Source organism: Schistocerca americana, chromosome 1 (assembly GCF_021461395.2).
Source record: "Schistocerca americana isolate TAMUIC-IGC-003095 chromosome 1, iqSchAmer2.1, whole genome shotgun sequence".
Classification (NCBI taxonomy): Eukaryota; Metazoa; Arthropoda; class Insecta; order Orthoptera; family Acrididae; genus Schistocerca; species Schistocerca americana.
The window spans coordinates 1,142,893,660-1,142,915,855 of NC_060119.1; the positions used below are offsets into that span (position 1 = coordinate 1,142,893,660).

At 41.6% G+C, this 22,196-nt stretch overlaps 1 protein-coding gene across 1 annotated transcript in view; it reads left to right on the top strand.

The window, feature by feature from the left end:
* Nucleotides 1-22,196, top strand: part of LOC124597293 (delta and Notch-like epidermal growth factor-related receptor) — a 576,119-nt gene that overhangs the window by 355,199 nt on the left and 198,724 nt on the right. Inside the window, exon 6 of the mRNA XM_047135929.1 lies at nucleotides 15,109-15,262. Within this exon, the coding sequence (XP_046991885.1) occupies nucleotides 15,109-15,262 (154 nt within the window). The remainder of the gene's footprint in view (nucleotides 1-15,108; nucleotides 15,263-22,196) is intronic.

Here is a 22,196-nt window from a genome sequence, read left to right on the forward strand (position 1 = left end):
AGACTTAGATAGAACGCGCGCCTTCCTCATTCCACACACACGCAGCACGCTCACTGATACTACACACACTGTGCGTGTGTCTTACTAGTTGTCATTCCTCGACAGGTGTCGCTGCTGTCGTCTGGACGGGTTTATATCTGTAGTAGGTCTGGCTTATCAGTGTGCACAACGAGTTTCGCTGCCTCTCTTTGCTTTGTTACTGCTCGCGCAACAACTAATATATGAGATAAAATATGTTGCTACGAAAAGAGCCCTGAAATCCTTTTTAGGGATGCTGTGCTGTGACTTTCTTTGGATCATTAATTGTCAACAAAACCAAATCTATTATGTTCTCATTATTCTGGATCTGGCTTTCTATTAAAGCAACATTGTTTCGTTACTGTAACTCGCTATGAAGTTCAATATATCTTCCTTATCTTAGAAGAAAGATTAAGAAAAGGCAAACCTACGTTTCTAACATTTGTAGACTTAGAGAAAGCTTTTGACAATGTTGAATGGAATACTCTCTTTCACATTCTAAAGGTGACAGGGGTAAAATACAGGGAGCGAAAGGCTATTTACAATTTGTACAGAAACCAGATGGCAGTTATAAAAGTCGAGGGGCATGAAAGGGAAGCAGTGGTTGGGAAATGAGTGAGACAGGGTTGTAGCCTCTCCCCGATGTTATTCAATCTGTATATTGAGCAAGCAGTAAAGGAAACAAAAGAAAAATTCGGAGTAGGTATTAAAATTCATGGAGAAGAAGTAAAAACTTTGAGGTTCGCCGATGACATTGTAATTCTGTCAGAGACAGCAAAGGACTTGGAAGAGCAGTTGAACGGAATGGACAGTGTCTTCAAAGGAGGATATAAGATGAACACCAACAAAAGCAAAACGAGGATAATGAAATGTAGTCAAATTAAATCGGGTGATGCTGAGGGAATTAGATTAGGAAATGAGACACTTAAAGTAGTAAAGGAGTTCTGCTATTTAGGGAGTAAAAAACTGATGATGGTCGAAGTAGAGCGGATATAAAATGTAGACTGGCAATGGCAAGGAAATCTTTTCTGAAGAAGAGAAATTTGTTAACGTCGAGTATAGATTTAAGTGTCAGGAAGTAGTTTCTGAAAGTATTTGTATGGAGCGTAGCCATGTATGGAAGTGAAACATGGACGATAACTAGTATGGACAAGGAGAGAATAGAAGCTTTCGAAATGTGGTGCTACAGAAGAATGCTGAAGATAAGGTGGGTAGATCACATAACTAATGAGGAGGTATTGAATGAAATTGGGGAGAAGAGAAGTTTGTGGCACAACTTGACTAGAAGAAGGGATCGGTTGGTAGGACATGTTCTGAGGCATCAAGGGATCACAAATTTAGCATTGGAGGGCAGCGTGGAGGGTAAAAATCGTAGAGGGAGACCAAGAGATGAATACACTAAGCAGATTCAGAAGGATGTAGGTTGCAGTAGGTACTGGGAGATGAAGAAGCATGCACAGGATAGAGTAGCATGGAGAGCTGCATCAAACCAGTTCAGGACTGAAGACCACAACAACAACAACATATCTTCCTTACTTTGCAGTTATTGAAAAGGTTACTGAAAATTATTTCGTTATAAATTCTGATGTTACAGTACGCAATGTTTGTTCAACATCAAAATTTTGCAGTGGATTTTTGTTAACAGTAAAACACCAATATGTACCACGACTAACACGAGAACATGAGACTATTATCAGAGAAAGAGATATTTTTACTGTAATGTTTGCCAGACCAGAACTACGAACAGTAAGATTTATTTTATGTTATGAAAGTAAATTATTTTATTTCACTGTTAATAATATATCATCCGTAGCCCGCGTCCACCTGTAAAACACACCATAAAATCTGCTGCTCTGCCCTGCAATTCCGAAAGCTAAAAGAAATAATTTTAGTTCATTATTATCTGTCCGATTCTTTGCGGTATGATTGGTTTCATTTAATGCAGTTTGAATGCGCCGGCAGCGGCTCGTTCATTCGTAGCGCAGCTCTGCACCACGAATAATATTTAAATAGCTGAAAATGTCTTAAAAGGATGGGATAAAATGCCAGGCAAGCTTATTACAGGGTCCGGCATAAAAAACTCCCCGATTACAAAGTAACGTGCAGCGGACAGTAGAAGGAGCAGAGTGGTGGGGGGCGCGTCGTTAAGTAGCTGCCTACGTGCCGTTTTCAGAGTACGCCATGGCGTGGTCTGGTGAACATCATGCCTTCGTAGTGGAAGATTTTATTCAAAATGGCGAATCGCCTATTAATACTCAACGTGCTTTTCGCGATCACTTTGCGCTCGGACGACGGGACCCTGTTCCCGATAAGAAAACAATTTATTCTTGGGTTGCTAACTTTCGTGAGACAGGTTCCGCATTAAAAAGGAAACCACCTGGACGACCACGGACTGCAACAGGCCACGGAAATGTTGATGCAGTTAGAGCTTCAGTTCAACAATCTCCTCGACGATCCGCTAAAAAGCATGCGGCAGCATTACGGATATCTGATCGAAGTGTGAGAAGAATCTTGCATCGAGATCTTAAAATGCATCCTTACAAAATTGTAACTACGCAGGAACTGAGTGAACGAGACTGTGGTGTCTGTGTAAGTTTGTGCCAAGACCTTCTTCGGAACATTCGTCCCAACGATATTGTGATTTTTTCTGATGAAGTACACTTTCACCTTGCCGGAACAGTGAACAGCCAAAATTGCAGGTACTGGTGTGAACACAATCCCCAAGAACTTCATCAACGACCACTTCATAGCCCTAAAGTAACAGTATGGTGTGCTGTTTACAATTCCGGAGTGATCGGTCCTTACTTTTTCGAAGAAAATGACAGGAATTTAACCGTCAACAGTGAACGCTATTGTGCCATGCTCCGCGACTTTCTCCAACCGCAACTAAGGGAGCTTTTTGGTGAAATAGAGAACGTGTGGTTCCAGCAAGATGGTGCTACAGCCCACACAGCGCGGCAGTCGGTGGCATTGGTGAAGGAAATGTTTCCTGGACATGTGATCTCGTTGCGTGGAGACATTGGCTGGCCCCCACGATCGCCGGACTTAACGCCCTGTGATTTCTTTCTTTGGGGCTATTTAAAAGCAAAAGTTTATGAACAACGTCCACAATCTTTACGAGCCCTGAAAGAAGCAATTACACAAGAGGTTGAAGCTATTCCACCTGAAATTACTCAAAGAGTAATGAATAACTTCAGGGAAAGACTCAAACAGTGTGTCGACAGTGCAGGAAGCCATTTAAGGGATGTTTTATTTAAAAAGTAAGACCATAAAAATATTTTCTAAAATGGCATAATATGTACTTTTATTTAGTATAAATAAAATTGTTCTACCTTATTTGGTTTTGTTTTTATTAGCTTTCCTTAAAGGGGAGGTTTTTCTGCCGGACCTTGTATAAATCATAATGCAAGTTTTCACTAAGTAACTCTATTCAAAACGTTTAGACAGATTAAATTATTACACACCTTTACAAATCAGTACCTAATGGCGTCCTTCGTTCAATCTTGACAAAAGAATGCTACACAAGCATACAATATAGCGTCACAGGCTCTTCCTACTCACGTAACTACAACAAGACGACAGAGAAATTAATGCTCGGTCACTACTATTTACACTCGTTTTGACATATTCTCATCTTTGTTTCATATTTAATAAGTATCGTCTGTGGCGGTCTCAGTACTTGCCGACTCAGATATTATCTTTAAAAACCGGTACAAAATTCTATACAAGTAAAAAACATGGCACATAATGGTTTCTCTTTATTACATAAAGTTCACACAATCGTTGTCCACGCAATTACAATCATCCAGTTCAATTATTCTTTTCTCTTTTTAATACGTGTTTTTCTAGGAGACGTTACACTTTCCAGGTGTCGCTGCTGTCGTCTGGACGGGTTTATATCGATAGTAGGTCGGTGGTGATAATTTTCTAGCTGATCACTGTGCACAACGTGTCCATTATGAAACAGATACTGTGGGAGTATGTATTAAACACATTGAAGGTTGTATGAGCATTTTAAATATTACATTAAATCGTGTTACATAGCACATCAACCATACAAAACATTTTTCAGAAATGTGATAAAGATGAAAGTCAGAGAAATAATGCTTTTTTAAAGAGTAAATATTGTTCAACTCACATACATCTTTCCTCAGGGTTCAAGCTATCTCCATACCAAATTTCGTCGAAATCGATTCAGCAGGTTAGTGCTGTAAATGTAAAAGATAGAGATACTTTCACAATTGTAATATTAGTATGGATAAAACTATCTATTACGATTTATTTTTTCGGTGATTCGATTCTGACGAAATAAAGCCTATACGGTGCCATGCAATACTCAGATTATCCACGGAAAAACCACCAAATTCGTCTGGTAGTTTTGGAGAAGTCTGTTGAAACTGACAAACAGACAGACATGTCAGTTTTGCAGATCTGTTATTAGTATCGAAGATTTAGCTCCTCTGACAGATTTTGTTCCCTGTCACCATCTGATTAGGTTCAGAGCGCTCACATTAACAATTGTTCATCAAATCGTGAACTGATGAAGTCTCCGTTGACAACATTACGTAGTTCGTGAGGGTCAGCTATTTGATTGACCACGAGATTTTTGTATCTATCAAAAGCATCGCTTGAACCCGTCAGTAAAGGGCAACGCACCTTACGTACCGTCAAACGCATGCAGAGAACTTTCCACGGCGTCTATGTCAACCCCTCCGTCTCCCGTGTCGGTCTATTTGCTTTCGCGGAACACATCTGTCACCGATCCCGGCGAATTTCCCCCCTGATGCCTGCCACCCACGTTTCCCACCCGCGTCCTTCTGCGACAAGGATGAGCCGCCCAGCCCACGTAGTCTCGGCTGAGCGCTTTGTCTGGTGGGAAAGTTTGCACTCAGCCCTCGTCTAACACAAAACTTTGGTCGCTCTTTGCGAGAACGGAATCCAGCCGTATAGTGAGCTCAGAACTTTCGTTAGAAGAGATCAGAAGCAAACGTGGGAAGCAGTTCCAAGAAATTCCACGTATATTATTCCTCGCATGTTACGATTTCCTTACGGAAACAAAATGAATGCTTATCACTTACTGATGGCGGAGTTCATATTCACATAAATGACAACACAATTTTCTGCTGACACCTGTAGCAGTGTACTCTGTGGAAGTCAAAGTTTTTCGGTAGGAAGGCGCTGGGACTACTAAGCTCTCACAAAATACCTTATTTAGTAAGTTGTAAAAAACTGCTTTTCTTTTCTTTCAAACGCTTGAAATTTAGCAATAATATATGAATGTAATGAAAGAGGCAAAAAGATTTAATATTTGCAAATTTAGAAACATTCATTGAGTTTCAACATTGTAACATTACGTAACATAACGTAAATAAACTGAATAAAGCACAGTATGGTTTCAGGACATACTAAAACAGGTAGAAAACATTTCAGTTAACACACGTTCCAAGGAAAAATACTCGAATCATCACTAAACATTTAGTGAAGACATGAATTGACAGCTGTAGCACAGCCTATCAAAACAACCAGTTCCCAATTATAAACCATGTGAAATATAAACTTCAGAGAAAGATTGGGTCCAAAAGAGTCAAGCTACTTCTATACAGGAATGTATAAATAAAGTGTAAACAGTATCGCCTTGAAGGCTTCAACGAAACCAGTGGACAGTGAAATTAATCCTCTGTACCAAAATGGATTACACAAGGAGTCACAGACAGTATTCATAAATTAGAAACCAGGCTCAAACCTTATAGACAGGGATTTGTGTGACAAACAGAAAGAATCCTCTAGCAATGTAGGTCAACCAAGGTGGAACCTATCAACTCTTCGAATAAAACTAAGTTTAGCTCAGACATGAAGCAAATAGTATAAAGAACCTTGCGGCAGAGCAAACAGCTCTGAACAGTTGTTCACAGAGTCTACTCACTATGACCTAAGCAAATAAGTTCAACCAGCGCCGATGATCGAGGGTAAGCAATTCCACTTTTCCCATGAATTCTGTAGCAACAGTACCACCAAATTCACATCCTTAACAACATCGCACATAAATGCAGCACATGGTGTGAAAGAAAGCCTCATACCCATAGTGGGGCCCCGGGGAGATAACTGCTTCGGTATACGGGAAAGACATTACATCAATACGATATCGAAACCACACTCGTTGAGGGCCTGTAATTAACCTGTCTTTGTGATAGACACGCAGGACCTACACCTGTACTAATGATGGTCTGAGCTTACCTCTCCCCCCCCCCCCCCCCCCCGCACCTTAACCGCAGATTTGTACGTCAGTCTGGTGATTCACCTGTTCTGCTGCCTTTCACGAACAACATACCAGAGGGTATTTTCCGACGGGATAACGCCCGTCCACTTACTGCCGCTGTAACTTGAGGTGGTGTAAAGGGTGTCGACTTCTTGTGTTAGCCTGCCCGATCACCAGATCTGCCTCCAGTTGAGCGCCTATGGGACATCATCGGATAACAACTCCAGCGTCATCACCAGACAGCATAATCGGGCCCTGTATTGACCGAACAGACATGGAAGTCCATCCCACAACCTGACATCCGGCAACTGTAAATAAAAAAAAAAACAAAAAACAAAAAACGAAAAACAGTACATGCGATTACGCCGGTTATGAGTGTATCAGCGTTTCATATTTGTAACGTCTAATCTCGCGCTTACATTGACCTGTGACCTTGCAATTTTAATCTCTCAAATATACCTAGACAAATGTATTCTAGAAATTTCATAACTGCACATGAATTATTTTGGTGTTGCGACTTTTTTCCTCAGTGTAAATACTCGATATGTCTAAACATACTTGACTCGTCCAATATGGTTGCGTCCGCCCTGATAGCTGAGTGGTGAGCGTGGCGGATTGCCTTCCTGTGGGACTAGGTTAGATTCCCGTCTGGGTCGGGGATTTTCTCCGCTCAGGGACTGGGTGTTGCGTTGTCTTCATCATCATTTCATCCCCCTCCATCGCGCAGGTCTCCCAATGTGGCGTCGAATGTAACAGGACCTTTACCAAGGCGGCCGGATCTGCCCCGTAAGGGGCCTCCCGGCCAATGACGCCAAACGCTCATTTCTCATTTCGTATGGATTGTCACATCGTTTCAATCACTACCTTCATTGTTTCGAATGAACTTGCAAGCTTCCATGATGAAGAGGTTCTGTATCAAGGTCGTCTGAGTGCATAGACCAATTCTTAAGGTGCTCCCAGAGACAATAAACCAAGGGATTCAGAACTGGGGATTTTGCAGTCTATGGAACTGGTCCTGCTCTACCTGTCTACTAGTATATGTAACGACAGACACCAACCAGTACGTCTCAAACAAACAGACTGAACTATTTTGGAACTTCAGTATGCACAAACAAATGTTTCTTCTTATCTTCTAGAAGGTTTTGGCTAGTGTTCTGAGTAAAGTCCCTGTAGACAGCGCTTGTAAGACGTGCTGGGAGAAGACAGACATTGTATTGGCTGTTTGTGGAACAAACCGTTGGCATAAGTGCAACCGTGGTGGGTGATCCGCAGAGGTAATGCCTTGCACACACTGAAGATGATACGTATACATGAGATGCTCGTGAAACATCCTCCATGCGGAACTTGGGTATGTAATACATGCTAAGACCACTTGTCTTGCGATGAGGCCTGACTGTTCTTCGACAGCCCATAGAACGTGTTCTTCCTGGTGAAACGTACGAGCAATACCTGCCCTTCCTCGGTCAGTAATCCGTGATGCTACGGATCCTGTCTCGGCAACGTGATGGTTGGCAGCACCGATCGCTTGATGACTCTGTCTTGGGGCTGCAAACGCCGTCTGATACAGCCGTACAGCCTCGTGCCCGTAAATATTCGCGCGGCCGTATATAAAAATCGTGACTGCTGCTGACGAAATGAAGATCTTGTCACGTTCTAACGGAGTGCTTTCAGTTAACGCATTAGCTGTAATGCACGTACACAACGGACATCGAATGACGAATTTAAAAAAGTCTCGCTGGCAACAAAACACCATCTACATGCAGTGATTCAAACGAGTGCACAGATAAGTGAAGTTGATTGGTTGTACTTTGAAAGCCATTGAACAGCAACTTTCACTACTAACTCGAAAACGAAGGACTTTTGTATATTTGTTTTTATGAAGTTTCTTCTTCTGTTGGTCTAAGGAACATATCTCCAAAGATTGTAAATTAATTTTTGAAACACCCTGTATACAGGGTGGCCCATGGCGTTGCGCCTGTGGTAACACTGGTTCCCATCAGATCACCAAAGTTAAGTGCTGTTGGGCTTGGCCAGCACTTGGATGGTTCACCGTCCGGATCTGCTAAGTGCTGGTGGCAAGTGAGGTGTACCCAGCTCTTGTGAGGCCAATTGAGGAACTACTTGATTGAGAACTAGCGACGCCGGTCACAAAAACTGACAATGGCCAGTAGAGTGGTATGCTGACCACACGCTCCTCCGTAACCGCAAGTGGTGACTTATGAGGATGACACGGCGGCTGGTCTATACCGTTGGGCCTTCATTGCTTGTTCAGACTGTATTTTTGTTGTTGTGCATACAGGGGGATTCAGCTGACTCTACCACTTGGTTTTTAGTTGCCTGCAATGCCTTCAAATACCACGCAGAAGAGTTTTTCATATTCTCTCGCTCGCTATGCGCAAACTATTAGGCCTAGTCCTACAGAAAAAATGAACAGAACCTTTTTGTAGGGAGCTTCATGAAGCTGAACTTTATTTTGGAATATTTTTTCGCTAGAGGCCACTGTTATTCAAGAAAAACGCGTTTAATGGTCAGTTTTGTACGTTTTGTTTGAATAAACCAAAACTACTGTGAGCGTGGGGTTGACCTGCTATTCTGTTATTCTGCACAACGGATTAATCCTAGATGTACCCTTTACCCTGTGGCTCCTGCAAGATGCAATTTCCACCCCCACACTACTACAGAAGTCAGACAGACGTTCCTAACGTGCTAAAGAGAAATGCCTGAAAAACTTTCAGCAGTAAATATCTTCTGGAGTCATCTGCTGTTAGGAAATGACACAAAAATTCACAAAATATCTTACGTAACTAGTGGGATACTTGGCTACTGGAGTAGTGTAAGAAAAACATGAAACTAACGAAAATTCTTATTTATTTTTCAAAAATTCTGAGAAATCACAATGGCACTTTTAGTTATGAATTGAACAAGTTATATCCTGGTTCTTTTCTGAATGTGAAGTTACCTCTCAAGGATAGGATTCGCTAATGAAATTTCTATACAAAGTTTAAGATTGTCATTGACGTGGCAGAATGGCTGAGAGGCGCGTCTACTCAACTTGAATAATTATCCTTTAGAATGTTGCTAGGTACGGACGGGCTGTCGCGCGTGAAATGGTGTGAAGTGTACTGTTGTGGAGGAAATATGGGGCTCGCAATAGCTGTAGCTCACGATACCGTAAGCTGCGATGACCGCAGTCTGCGCCGCTCGCTGTTGACAAATAAGATAACTCTTGAATGAGATTTCCACTCTGCAGCGGAGTGTGCGCTGATATGAAACTTCCTGGCAGATTAAAACTGCGTGCCCGACCGAGACTCGAACTCGGGACCTTTGCCTTTCGCGGGCAAGTGCTCTACCAACTGAGCTACCGAAGCACGACTCACGCCCGGTACTCACAGCTTTACTTCTGCCAGTATCTCGCCTCCTACCTTCCAAACTTTACAGAAGCTCTCCTGCGAACCTTGCAGAACTAGCACTCCTGAAAGAAAGGATATAGCGGAGACATGGCTTAGCCACAGCCTGGGGGATGTTCCCAGAATGAGATTTCCACTCTGCAGCGGAGTGTGCGCTGATATGAAACTTCCTGGCAGATTAAAACTGCGTGCCCGACCGAGACTCGAACTCGGGACCTTTGCCTTTCGCGGGCAAGTGCTCTACCAACTGAGCTACCGAAGCACGACTCACGCCCGGTACTCACAGCTTTACTTCTGCCAGTATCTCGCCTCCTACCTTCCAAACTTTACAGAAGCTCTCCTGCGAACCTTGCAGAACTAGCACTCCTGAAAGAAAGGATATAGCGGAGACATGGCTTAGCCACAGCCTGGGGGATGTTCCCAGAATGAGATTTCCACTCTGCAGCGGAGTGTGCGCTGATATGAAACTTCCTGGCAGATTAAAACTGCGTGCCCGACCGAGACTCGAACTCGGGACCTTTGCCTTTCGCGGGCAAGTGCTCTACCAACTGAGCTACCGAAGCACGACTCACGCCCGGTACTCACAGCTTTACTTCTGCCAGTATCTCGCCTCCTACCTTCCAAACTTTACAGAAGCTCTCCTGCGAACCTTGCAGAACTAGCACTCCTGAAAGAAAGGATATAGCGGAGACATGGCTTAGCCACAGCCTGGGCGTTTGCTGTCTCCCTGTGAAAATCTCTGAACCTGCGTGCTATATGTAAAGAATGTGTAGGCTGGCTGCCCACACAATGTAGCGGAATTTGCTTTTAAGCCGAACACGGGGATGTGTCCCCTTTCACTTGGGCACACACTGTCTGCTCCACGGGCGGCTGATGTTGACTCGTCCTCCGAAGGGACCGGCCTCCCGGTGTGTGGTCTGCCTCTCTTGAACTAAAAGCTCCTGTGACAGTCGTGTCTGGAATGTATGTGTGTACGCCAGTCTCAAGTATTTCAACCCCGTTGCGCACTTGTTATTTGCATATCGTTTACATGAATTCATACAACATTGACTTTATCTTATCGACTTCGGGTTCGAATGAAGCATCTTGATATGCGGAATATGTTTGTGAGGGCGGAATATGTAAGCAATGAAGGTCAGGAGACCACGACGTCTTACACTACTGCCTCCAGAACAAACGTATGCTACATTAAATTTCGTACAAATGGGTTCCGCTCGTTTTTTTTTCCTGTAGCGTTAATAATAATTCGCGCGTAGCGAGCGAGAAAATATTAACATCATGCACGTAGTATTTGAAGGCGTTGCGGGTTGCATAAAACCAGTAAGTTGTTTAAGTCGGATCACATGTAACTTCATAACTTTTTTTTGCTATTGCGAATGGTGTGCTGCTGATGAGAACTGCCGCGCAGCGTCTCTGGACCCGGCTTGTTATTCCAGCTTAGAGGCGTCTGAGGACTCCCGCCGGTCAGGGTTAGCTGGAAGCGAGACGGGGACTTAGGAGGTTGGAGTGAGAGCGCCGCCTAAAGGCGAGCAACCCTCGCGACGCGCGGGCTTTAAAGTGCTGCGCCGCGCCGTTCTGGGCCGGGCCGCGCCGGGGTAAAATATGGCCGGCCGGGGCGCGGCGTCCCGCGGAGGCCGTGTGTAACTCCGACTTTCTCCCAGTATTTGACGTATTCAGATAAACGGCGGAGCCCAGAGGCCAAAATTGGATTTGCGAAATATTTATAGCAGTCTGCCAGCGCAGTGCAGATGGAGTGGCGCGGCCGAAGGAAGTGAGTTACACCGTGATACTGCCGTACTTCTCACACAGCCACGAGACCCGCCGGCGAATGAGATCGGTCCCAAACTTCACAGTTTCAAGTCTCAAAAAAGCTGCGGTGTGCCGGTCAACTTAATAGGGCGTCTTTTTCTCTCTGTTTGTCTGTCTGTTTCTCTCTGTCCCTTATTATTATTATTATTATTATTTACGTAGGGACCCAACAGGACCATGCGAGGTACACCAATCAATGTCGCTTTTGATGGTTGACCTTCCTTTGTGTCGAAATTTGTTTCATCCTTTCAGAAAGCAGTCTCTTTCTTTCATCAGGCCACGTTGTTCCAGCCTGTTTTCTAATTATTTCCCTCTGACCAACTTTCCAAATAAATATCTGTTGTAAGAATATTTTTCTGTGTATAATGTCTGCCAGAGCTATACCGGCTACTTTAAGATCCTCCTTAATGACAGCAATCCATTTAATTGGCTCAGTTTTGGCTTTACTTCTGTTTTCGTAGAATTGTATCTTTTGTTTTGTTAACCTAGTGGGTGCCATTCTTTTAATATCCCCATAAAATCTAAGTCTTCGTTTTCTCATGTCACCTCGTATGTCTGTGTATTGTTCTATTTTCTTATTACTTCTCAGACTGTACGTTTCTCCATCAGTAATCTTGCGGCCTAATATTTTCCTAATAATCTTCTTCTCTTTCTAACTACAGAACATATATACAGCCACTTCAGTTACATGAAATTTTGTCAGTTGACCAAGATTTCGATTACACTAGGGCACTCTTCATCAGAATAAAAAGTTGCATGGAATACCTAAAAATATAATAACACATACAGTGTATATTACTTGAATTGTATTTTCTTTTGTAAAAAAGACTGTTACGCTATGTTGTAACTTTCATTCACTGGTTCCTATTTGTTACCAGTATTCTTTAAAACTGCCTTTGAAATGCCTCATTTGCTCTTAAGTTATCGGTATTAAATTACTTCCTGTTAGATGGCGCGAATCTGTTTTCGTGTCCAACTCGAGGCTGCCTTGCCGTGTTAGCCGTTTAGTCTGACGGTAGCGGTTGTATTATGCCACTCTTGGCACAATCGACCTTGCGGTTGTCTTTATATATTCCACGGAGAATTTTATCTGGTTGACAGTTATGTTATATTTTTATATTATAGTTTTTATTCCCACGACATTTCTGTTTGACGAGAGCACTGATGCTCAGACGTTTTAAACCATGGTGTGATTACATGTAAGTTCATTCTGTTTGTGCGTAATTTAAGGAAGTAATCCTACGAAGTGCATCTTATTTCAGTCTATGTCGTTATATATTTAGGTACACCACGTAACTTTTTATGTTGATGAAGACTGCGCTAGTACAATCGAAACCGTGGTCAACTGACAAAATATTGTGCAACCGAAGTGGCTGTACGTACGTCCTGTAATTAAATAGCGTACGGTTGCTGGAGCACAGCCAAAAAAATGTTTCAGATTTCCTTTCTTTCTTTCGAATTTCTTCAGTATCCCTCTTCATATATGAAATTTAAGTTTCTGCTCCATAAAGATATTCAGATTTGATTACAGTGCTGTAATACCTAAGTTTACTGAACATTGAAAGCGATTTTCTATTATAAATATTTTATGTTAATCTGAAGCAGTTTACATTTTTTGACAGCGATCTTCTTTTGCAGCTTTTTCTTGTATATTTTCCCACAAGTATTTAAACTGAGAAACCCTTTTTGTTTTTCCGTATTTCGCGTTCAAAAGCTTTAGAGCTTGTTTCTTGCATTCATATATTCCGTTTTCTCGAATGGTTTTTGTGGCCCTACTTTTTTTGCAACTACTACTTTTTTCAATTTATTTTTGAGGTGTGGTAATATCCCTAGTTAAAATGGCCAGATCATCTGCAAAGGCGAGGCAATCTACTCTAATATTACTTCTACCTAACTTGATTGATTGATCCATATTTTGACACGACTTTTGCCCTCGCCATTCTGTAATGACCTTTTCCAAAACACAGTTAAACAGTAATGGGGAGAGTTCATGTCCGTGTCTAACACCAGTCTTTATATCAAATGGTTCAGAAATTTCTCCCATGAATTTAACTTCAGGGCTAGTGTCGGTTGCGCCACGCTGGAACGGCGATCTGTGATACATTTCTTCGAGTGGTGACGATCTTAAACCTGTGAACATGCATTGCAGGATGAATCCAGAGTACGGTGATTCGTGTGCGTTCCTGCAGCAATTGTGTGGGTGATGTAGAAAGAATAGAAGAGCCGTAACTTCTGGCGAAGACGCTGCGCTTAGTGACCAGCGAAAACAGTGCGGTAGTGGAAGAAACCTTGAAGGAAACCGGGTATATTATTGAGATCTCGAAATTTTCCCGGCATAAAGAGTTTCGGGGTTTCAGCCTGATTAGTGGCCTTGTTACATTAATACTTCACTATTTTCGTCTTCGTAGCTACAACAGCAACGGCTACGACATTATCTCGAATTAAAAACAGCCCACAGTTGCACTAGATTATGTTTGTTTTAAACCTTAACCATGGTTTCTGCTATAATAATATAGCCTTCTTCAGAAGTCATACACAGTAATAAATGAAAAATATCTTATCCGAGTGGCTGCGTCAAGACCAATAAAATAAGTTCAAGAGACATAAGCCTGTTTCGAATATAAGTAAAATTACATATGACACCGTATGTCTTCAACCACTGTCTGTTATATTGGGTGTCTCTCTACCGTACGATAGCTACAGTATACCCGTTCTTCAGGTAGATATATTAATGGTTGCTAGGCCAAGGACTATCTGAAACACTTGACACCTTATCTCTGCGATGAAAACCGGAGATATCACCGCCTGGAAAATCGCATTTTCGAGAGCGTATTTTTTCTGAAACATAGTGGTATCGTGCATTATCATGCATACGCCGACAGCATGTTCATGTTAATTACTGACTTGTTCATTAGCCTAACTGTATCACGCAATTGAGCGGTAAGCATATATCAAATTGGTTCAAATGGCTCTAAGCACTATGGGACCCCGCCGGCCGGGGTGGTCGAGCGGTTCTAGGCGCTACAGTCTGGAACCGCGCGACCGCTACGGTCGCAGGTTCGAATCCTGCCTCGGGCATGGATGTGTGTGATGTCCCTAGGCTATTTAGGTCTAAGTAGTTCTAAGTTCTAGAGGACTGATGACCTCAGCAAAAGTCCCATAGTGCTGAGAGCCATTTGAACCATTCATCAGTCCCCTAGAACGTAGAACTACTTAAACCTAACTAACCTAAGGACATCACACACATCCATGCCCGAGGCAGGATTCGAACCTGCGACCGTAGCGGTCGCGTGGTTCCAGACTGTAGCGCCTAGAACCACTCCGGCCGGCAAGCATATAATCCTAAAGTGTATCACATTGTTAAATTTGTGTGTGGTATCGGTATCTTAATATCACAAACTTAACCCCATCGCTAGTGCTTTACGGAGTGCGTCTCTTTGAGATTTTGTTGTTTATTAGCCTAATTGTATCATGTAACTCAGCTGTAAGCACATATTGCTGACTACAAATCCTATGTGTATTACAATGTTAAATTTGGATTTGGAATCGGTCTCTTCGTATTACAAGTTGGCCTCCTTGCTCGTGCTTTACGGTGTGTGTCCTTTCTTGTGCCCGCAGGAGGGCTACGAGTGCCAGTGCTGCCCCGGCTTCGTGGGCCCGCACTGCGAGGAGCGCGACGCCTGCTACCCCAGCCCGTGCCGCAACAACGGCATTTGCGTCGACCTGTCGCAGGGCCAGGGCGGTAACAGCTTCCAGTGCCTCTGTCCATACGGTGGGTACCGCGCGCACCACGGCATTACACTGAAAACATACATCTCTATCACAATGACTACTGATGACGTCTATTTGCAGGTCACTTCTGGAATACTGTTGTGTTCGTCTTAGTTGTAGTACACTGTACAGTAGCGTTACAGTGACCACTTGTCAGCAGCCTCAATAACCGCCTTTTGTAGCACGAACGTGGAAGAAGGGTGTCAATGAGATTTACACTCCTGGCCATTAAAATTGCTACACCAGGAAGATGACTTGCTACAGACGCGTAATTTAACCAACAGGAAGAAGATGCTGTGATATGCAAGTGATTAGCTTTTCAGAGCATTCACACAAGGTTGCGCCGGTGGCGACACCTACAACGTGCTGACATGAGGGAAGTTTTCAACCGATTTCTCATACACAAACAGCAGTTGATCGGCGTTGCCTGGTGAAACGTTGTTGTGATGCCTCGTGTAAGGAGGAGAAATGCGTACCATCACATTTCCGACTTCGATAAAGGTCGGATTGTAGCCTATCCCGATTGCGGTTTATCGCATCGCGACATTGCTGCTCGCGTTGGTCGAGAACCAATGACTGTTAGCAGAATATGGAATCGGTGGGTTCAGGAGGGTAATACGGAACGCCGTGCTGGATCCCAACGGCCTCGTATCACTAGCAGTCTAGATGACAGGCATCTTATCTGACAGACATCTTATCCGCATGGCTGTAACGGATCGTGCAGCCACGTCTCGATCCCTGAGTCAACAGATGCGGACGTTTACAAGACAACAACCATCTCCACGAACAGTTCGACGACGTTTGCAGCAGCATGGACTATCAGCTCGGAGACCATGGCTGCGGTTACCATAGACGCGATGGTGTACTCAACGAGGAACCTGGGTGCACGAATGGCAAAACGTAATTTTTTCGGATGAAGCCAGGTTCTGTTTACAGCATCATGATGGTCGCATCCGTGTTTGGCGACATCGGGGAGAATGCACAATTGAAGCGCGTATTCGTCATCGCCATACTGGCGTATCACCCGGCGTGATGGTATGAGGCGCTGTTGGTTACTCGTCTCGGTCACCTCTTGTTCGCATTGACGGCACTTTGAACAATGGACGTTACATTTCAGGTATGTTACGACCCGTGGCTCTACTCTTCAATCGATCCCTGCGATACCCTACATTTCAGCAGGATAATTCACGACCGCATGTTGCAGGTCCTGTACAGGCCTTTCTGGATACAAAAAATGTTCGACTGCTGCCGTGGCCCGCACATTCTCCAGATCTCTCCCCAATTGAAAACGTCTGGTCAATGATGGCCGAGTAACTGGCTCGTCACAATACGCCAGTCACTACTCTTGATGAACTGTGGTATCGTGTTGAAGGTGCATGGGCAGCTGTACCTGTATACGCCATCCAGGGTCTGTTTGACTCAATACCCAGGTGTATGAAGGCCGTTATTACAGCCACAGGTGGTTGTTCAGGGTACTGATTTCTCACTATCTATGCAACGAAATTGCGTGAAAATGTAATCGTCAGTTCTAGTATTATATATTTGTCCAATAAATACCCGTTTATGATCTGCATTTCTTCTTGGTGTAGCAATTTTAATTGCCAGTAGTGTACTTGGTTTCACAGATTCTAGATCGGGTTTAAAATCTAGGAGTTTGGTGACCAGGGGTGTACGGTAAATTCATCCAACTGTTCTTCGAACCACTTAAGTACACTACGAACTGTGTGACACGTTGCATTGTCCTGCTGATAGATGCAATCATGCTCAGGAAAAGAAAATGAAGGGTGTAAATGGTCCTCAGTGATAGATGCATAGTTATGTTGATCCATTCCGCCTCCCAGAATGACAAGATCACATAGTGAATGATACAGAAACATCCCAAAGACCATAACTGATGCATAGCGTTCGCTTTCATACGTTTCACGCTGTACACGCAAACAGCCATCTCTCCAATGGAGCATAAAATGATTCATCTGTAAAAGCCACCTGTAGCCACTCTGGTGATGTCAAGATTGGCTCGCAAATTCCAGTCTTCGTTGCCGATGAACGGCAGCCAAACGTGGGTGCATGAACCAGGCACCTGCTGCAGAGGCCCATATGCAGCAACGTTCGCTGAACGGTCAGTGAGGAGGTGCACCATAGCCTCCTCGGCGCCTGTTTTAGATTGCTCAGTTTTGCTATGCACGGTACAGTAAACGTGGCGGCACGCGAACAGTTTACGAACAGTATACGCTTTGCTTCAAGACTCCTTGTGTCGCTGTTATAGTCTGTAACTTCCCCGTAAAAATTTGAAATGACAAGTGTAACCTCCCCGTAATTATTATTAAATGACATGAATTGAATGAAAATGCAATAGAGCCAAATGTTAGCTTCCCACAGTAATAAAACTCAATGATAACAAAAATATGAAAAAATGTTAAGTCCCCACAAAATTAACGTTAAGATCAAACTGATAAATTGATTCTGGGAGGAAAAGCAAAGGAAATATTGTTTCAATTGTAATGATTATTTTCTTAAAACAATTGCTTTGAGAACAAAAACTATTATTGCGGCAATTCTTGAACAAATTAATTACAGTTAATATACATTACATTATCAGATGTGCGCAATGCTGCTTCATTACCTTATTTAAAAAATATACCTCGTCCCGAACCTTGACCAGATACCCATGTCGACGCCCGCCGATTCCTCACACACAACTCCGACTGTCTCGCGCGCGCTACTAGCACGAACGAACTACATGCTCTCGCGACTCGCTACGTACAACAACTGCACTCACGCGCGGTCAAGCGCAGACTAGAAACGATGAATAGCTCTCTGGTCAGAGATTCTGTCATGCCTCGCCATCGCTGCTACTGAATACATACGTGTTTCATAACCCTCCACTGGGGGGGGGGGGGGGGGGCAAAAATTTGGCAGCGATGGTGAGTCAAAATGACAAATTTTTTCGTAACTAATTAACTTTACAATTACAGCATATATACAGAAATAAAACAGGAAGGAAATATGGTGCACATGCATCAAGTACAAAACATATTAGACAATGACAAAATGTGAGTACAAAAGAAATGACATAAGTGCACACGCACTGAAAAACTCTTTAGCATTTTCACAACAAATAAACATAATGGGAAAAAATCATGTTGATAAGTGACATAAGTGCACATGTACTGCAGTTCAGCAAATTGAAAAAAATGTATAGGCCATGAATATAAATGATATTAGCAAGAAGATGATTTTCACTATGTTACAAGAATTAGGATAGGAAAGGGAAGGATTGCATCATGGTTGTAGCACTTTAGGTTGCACGCAGCTGCACTGAAAGTGCATATCTTTCCACAGAAGTACAACACCAAGTGAGACAATTTGAAGTTCTTTTCCCAGAAGTATTTATCAGCGTAGGCAAGACACTGAAACGTCGTAGTAATATTCCATGTTTTCACTTTGGCAGTACATTACGTACACTGAACAGTGGGACCATAATAACGTCTCCATCGCGCACGGTGGCGGACAGCATGTGGTGTCAACACCACGCTCTTACAAGGCACACCAACGTAGAATTATTGCAAAAACCAAATATAGTGCTCCATGATCAGGAGGATGTACAGGATAAATGGATATTGCAGTAATTCAGGGTAGCGAGGTCAGAAGGTGTAGGACATTAAGTTACATACTAGTCTTCATTAGGAATTACATTAGTAGTTTGCGGCATTCATAGCCCAGTTATTGAACATTTCTGTATCATGTATGTAGTATTACAGAAAAATGTTCATTAATTATTTTACATAGAATATTTGCACCCATTCTCTAATTACAAATCATCAGAAGTCATTACTTAAAACAGGAGGTAGTCAATAATATTGTTGATACTCAATCATTGGTCATCCCAATACAGTCATCATTTCTCAGTTGCAAAGCATTATTAATTAGTAGCATTCATTTTCCAGTTACAAAACATTATTAATTAATCATTTGTCATTTCAATATAGTAATAATCAGTAGCCTTCTTTTCCTCGTTACAAAGCATTATTAAATAATCGGATTCTTTTCCCAGTTACAAAGCATAATGAATAGTATTCAATTTCTAGTTACAAAGCATAATTAGTACCATTCTTTTCCTAGTTACAAAGCATTATTAGTAGCATTCTTTTCCTAGTTACAAAGCGTTATTAGTAGCATTCTTTTCCTAGTTACAAAGCATTATTAATTAATAGTATTCATTTTCCAGTTACAAAGCATTATTAATCATTTGTCATTTCAATATAGTAATAATCAGTAGCCTTCTTTTCCTAGTTACAAAGCGTTATTAAATAATCGCATTCTTTTCCCAGTTACAAAGCATAATGAATAGCATTCATTTTCTAGTTACAAAGCATAATTAGTAGCATTCTTTTCCTAGTTACAAAGCATTATTAATAGTTCTTTCTAGTTACAAAGCATTGGTCATCTCAATACTGTAATTAGTAATATTCATTTTTCAGGTAACATATTATTCATAGCTGATCAGCATTACTCAGAACTCTCTTAAACTGGTATCAATATTTGGGACTGGTAATACATTTTTTTTGTTAGCAATGCATTGCGTTGGGTAATTGTAGGGGAAAGCAAGAGAGAAAAATTTGCTTCTGGGTTGTTGGTGTAAATGAAAATGTGTAACGTCATTCGTCATAAGTCAGCTGTAGCAAGATTATGAGACAAGTAGGGTATATGTAATCACATTCATAGATGACATAGATTTAATGAACAACTGATTATCGCATATTAATTTCATAAATAATTTCTCCTGCAAAAATATATAAAGAAATGGATTATTAAGCTGAAAGAAGAAATGCATTTTATGCTGAAAAGTAGTGAACTTCGAATTAACAGGTAGTGAAATGTGTATAATAATGTGTTCCATAGCTGTCCTTTCCAAAACCGTCCGTCATTATACTATGCAATATAACACCTGCTGTCAAAGCGAACTGCAACAAATACTTAAATAACTATATAGCATAAATGCATAACTTCAACAATATCCTCATCTGTAAAGAAAAAAACTTCATTATCCATCACTTCATTATTTATAGTATCATAACTCCATTATTATCATCACCTGTAAAGAAAAACTTCATTATCCATAGTAGCATATTCTTCATCATTATTCATCAGCATTCATTATCATCTGCAAAAAAAATCACTTCATTACTCATTACATAACTATTTCTTATCTCTAGCATATTTCATCACTAAAACTAAGATGTGTAGTTCTGTCTGACAGCCTGCATCAATCGCTTCGTATTCTGAAAGAAAAAAATAGTTAAGACTGCTATTTTACGATGTGTATTGTATATTCTTGTTAATGCTTGTTAATTCTGATCCATTTACTCTTCCTCATAAGATTTTTGCATCTTCTTTCGTTTATTCCGTAGCTGAAATTCCCATTTCTGTTTAATTTATTTCCTTTACACGTTATTTCTTTCTGAAAATGATGAACAAAGATTAATGTCTTACATTTAAATCATATACCCATTAAATAATGACTGGTTTATAGTAACATAATTGTGCATACAGCATAACATGACAGAAAACGTAATATGTCAAAGACATAGGCAGTGTTCAGAGGCAAAAAGTGTACACAGAATATCACAATGCAGCAGCAAAAAAAAAAAAAAATGTAAAACAGTCATGATGTTGAGATGTCATAGGGCAAAAAAAAAGTCAAAGTCAACTGGTGTGTGTTATATCTTAACTATTTCACAGTGCATACAAACAAAACATGAAAACAATCGTACATACATAAAAAAAGATGGAAAATGTGCACGGTCTGATGTGTAACGACAAGAAGAGCGACTTCCTAACCTTACCTTGCCGGGCACTTGCCAAAAAAAAAAAAAAAAATACGATAATCATCAGTAATTGTTCATGTGAATATAATTGCATAAGTGATCATAAAAATTAGTAAATGGCATCATAGTATGTTAAATCATAAAGTGTCTTCATTCAATAAAGGGTTTAATATTGGATAAGTGTTGGTTTCCTTTCGATTTTCTGGTTCTCAGAGTTTCGACGTGTACTACATTGGGGTGAGGAATGCTGCGAATCCGATATGGACCTGCGTATAGAAGTTCAAATTTACTGCACTTACCTTTTATTTTGTTGGATAAATAGTGTGTACGTACTAATATCTTCTGTCCAATGTGAAAGTCACGGCGCGTACAAACCTGTTTTTGCTGTCTTCTCCGGCGCTCTGCGGCACGTTTGATGGTGTTCAGCGCAATGTCAATTATTTCGTGGTGTCGTAATCGATGAGATGTAGAAAAATTTACTAATTCTGTAATTTTGTTTGGTGGTTCAACGTTTTTCAGTATAACAGACGGAGATAGCATAGTGGATTCATTTGGAATGGAATTAATTACATCTTGGAATGAGAATATGTGTGTGTCCCAATCAATATGTCTTTTGTGGCAGTATATTCTACACAGTTTACCAATTTCTTTCATTAATCGTTCACAGGGGTTCGGAGAAGCATGGTACTTGGATATATTGATCGGAGAAATGTTTCTAGCTCGTAACATGCGTGTCCATATAGCAGAACGAAATTGTGATCCATTGTCAGAAATTACTTTCATCACATGCCCTACATGATATAGAAAATGTTTTACAAATGCTTTCGAAACAGTTTTAGCAGTAGCTTTGCGTAACGGAGTGAAAGTAACAAATTTTGAAATGAGTTCAACAGCGACAAAGATGTAGCAAAAACCTCTATTGGTTCTGGGAATTGGACCAAAAATGTCTACAGCGGCCATGTGTCTTAATTTAACAGGTACAATGGGACATAATGGAGGAATATGTGAAGTCGTGTCTGACTTAGCTTTCTGGCAAATTTTACATGACGCTAAAACTCGTCGTATACGTTTCTCCATGTATTAAAATAACAGTTCTGTCGCAGTATA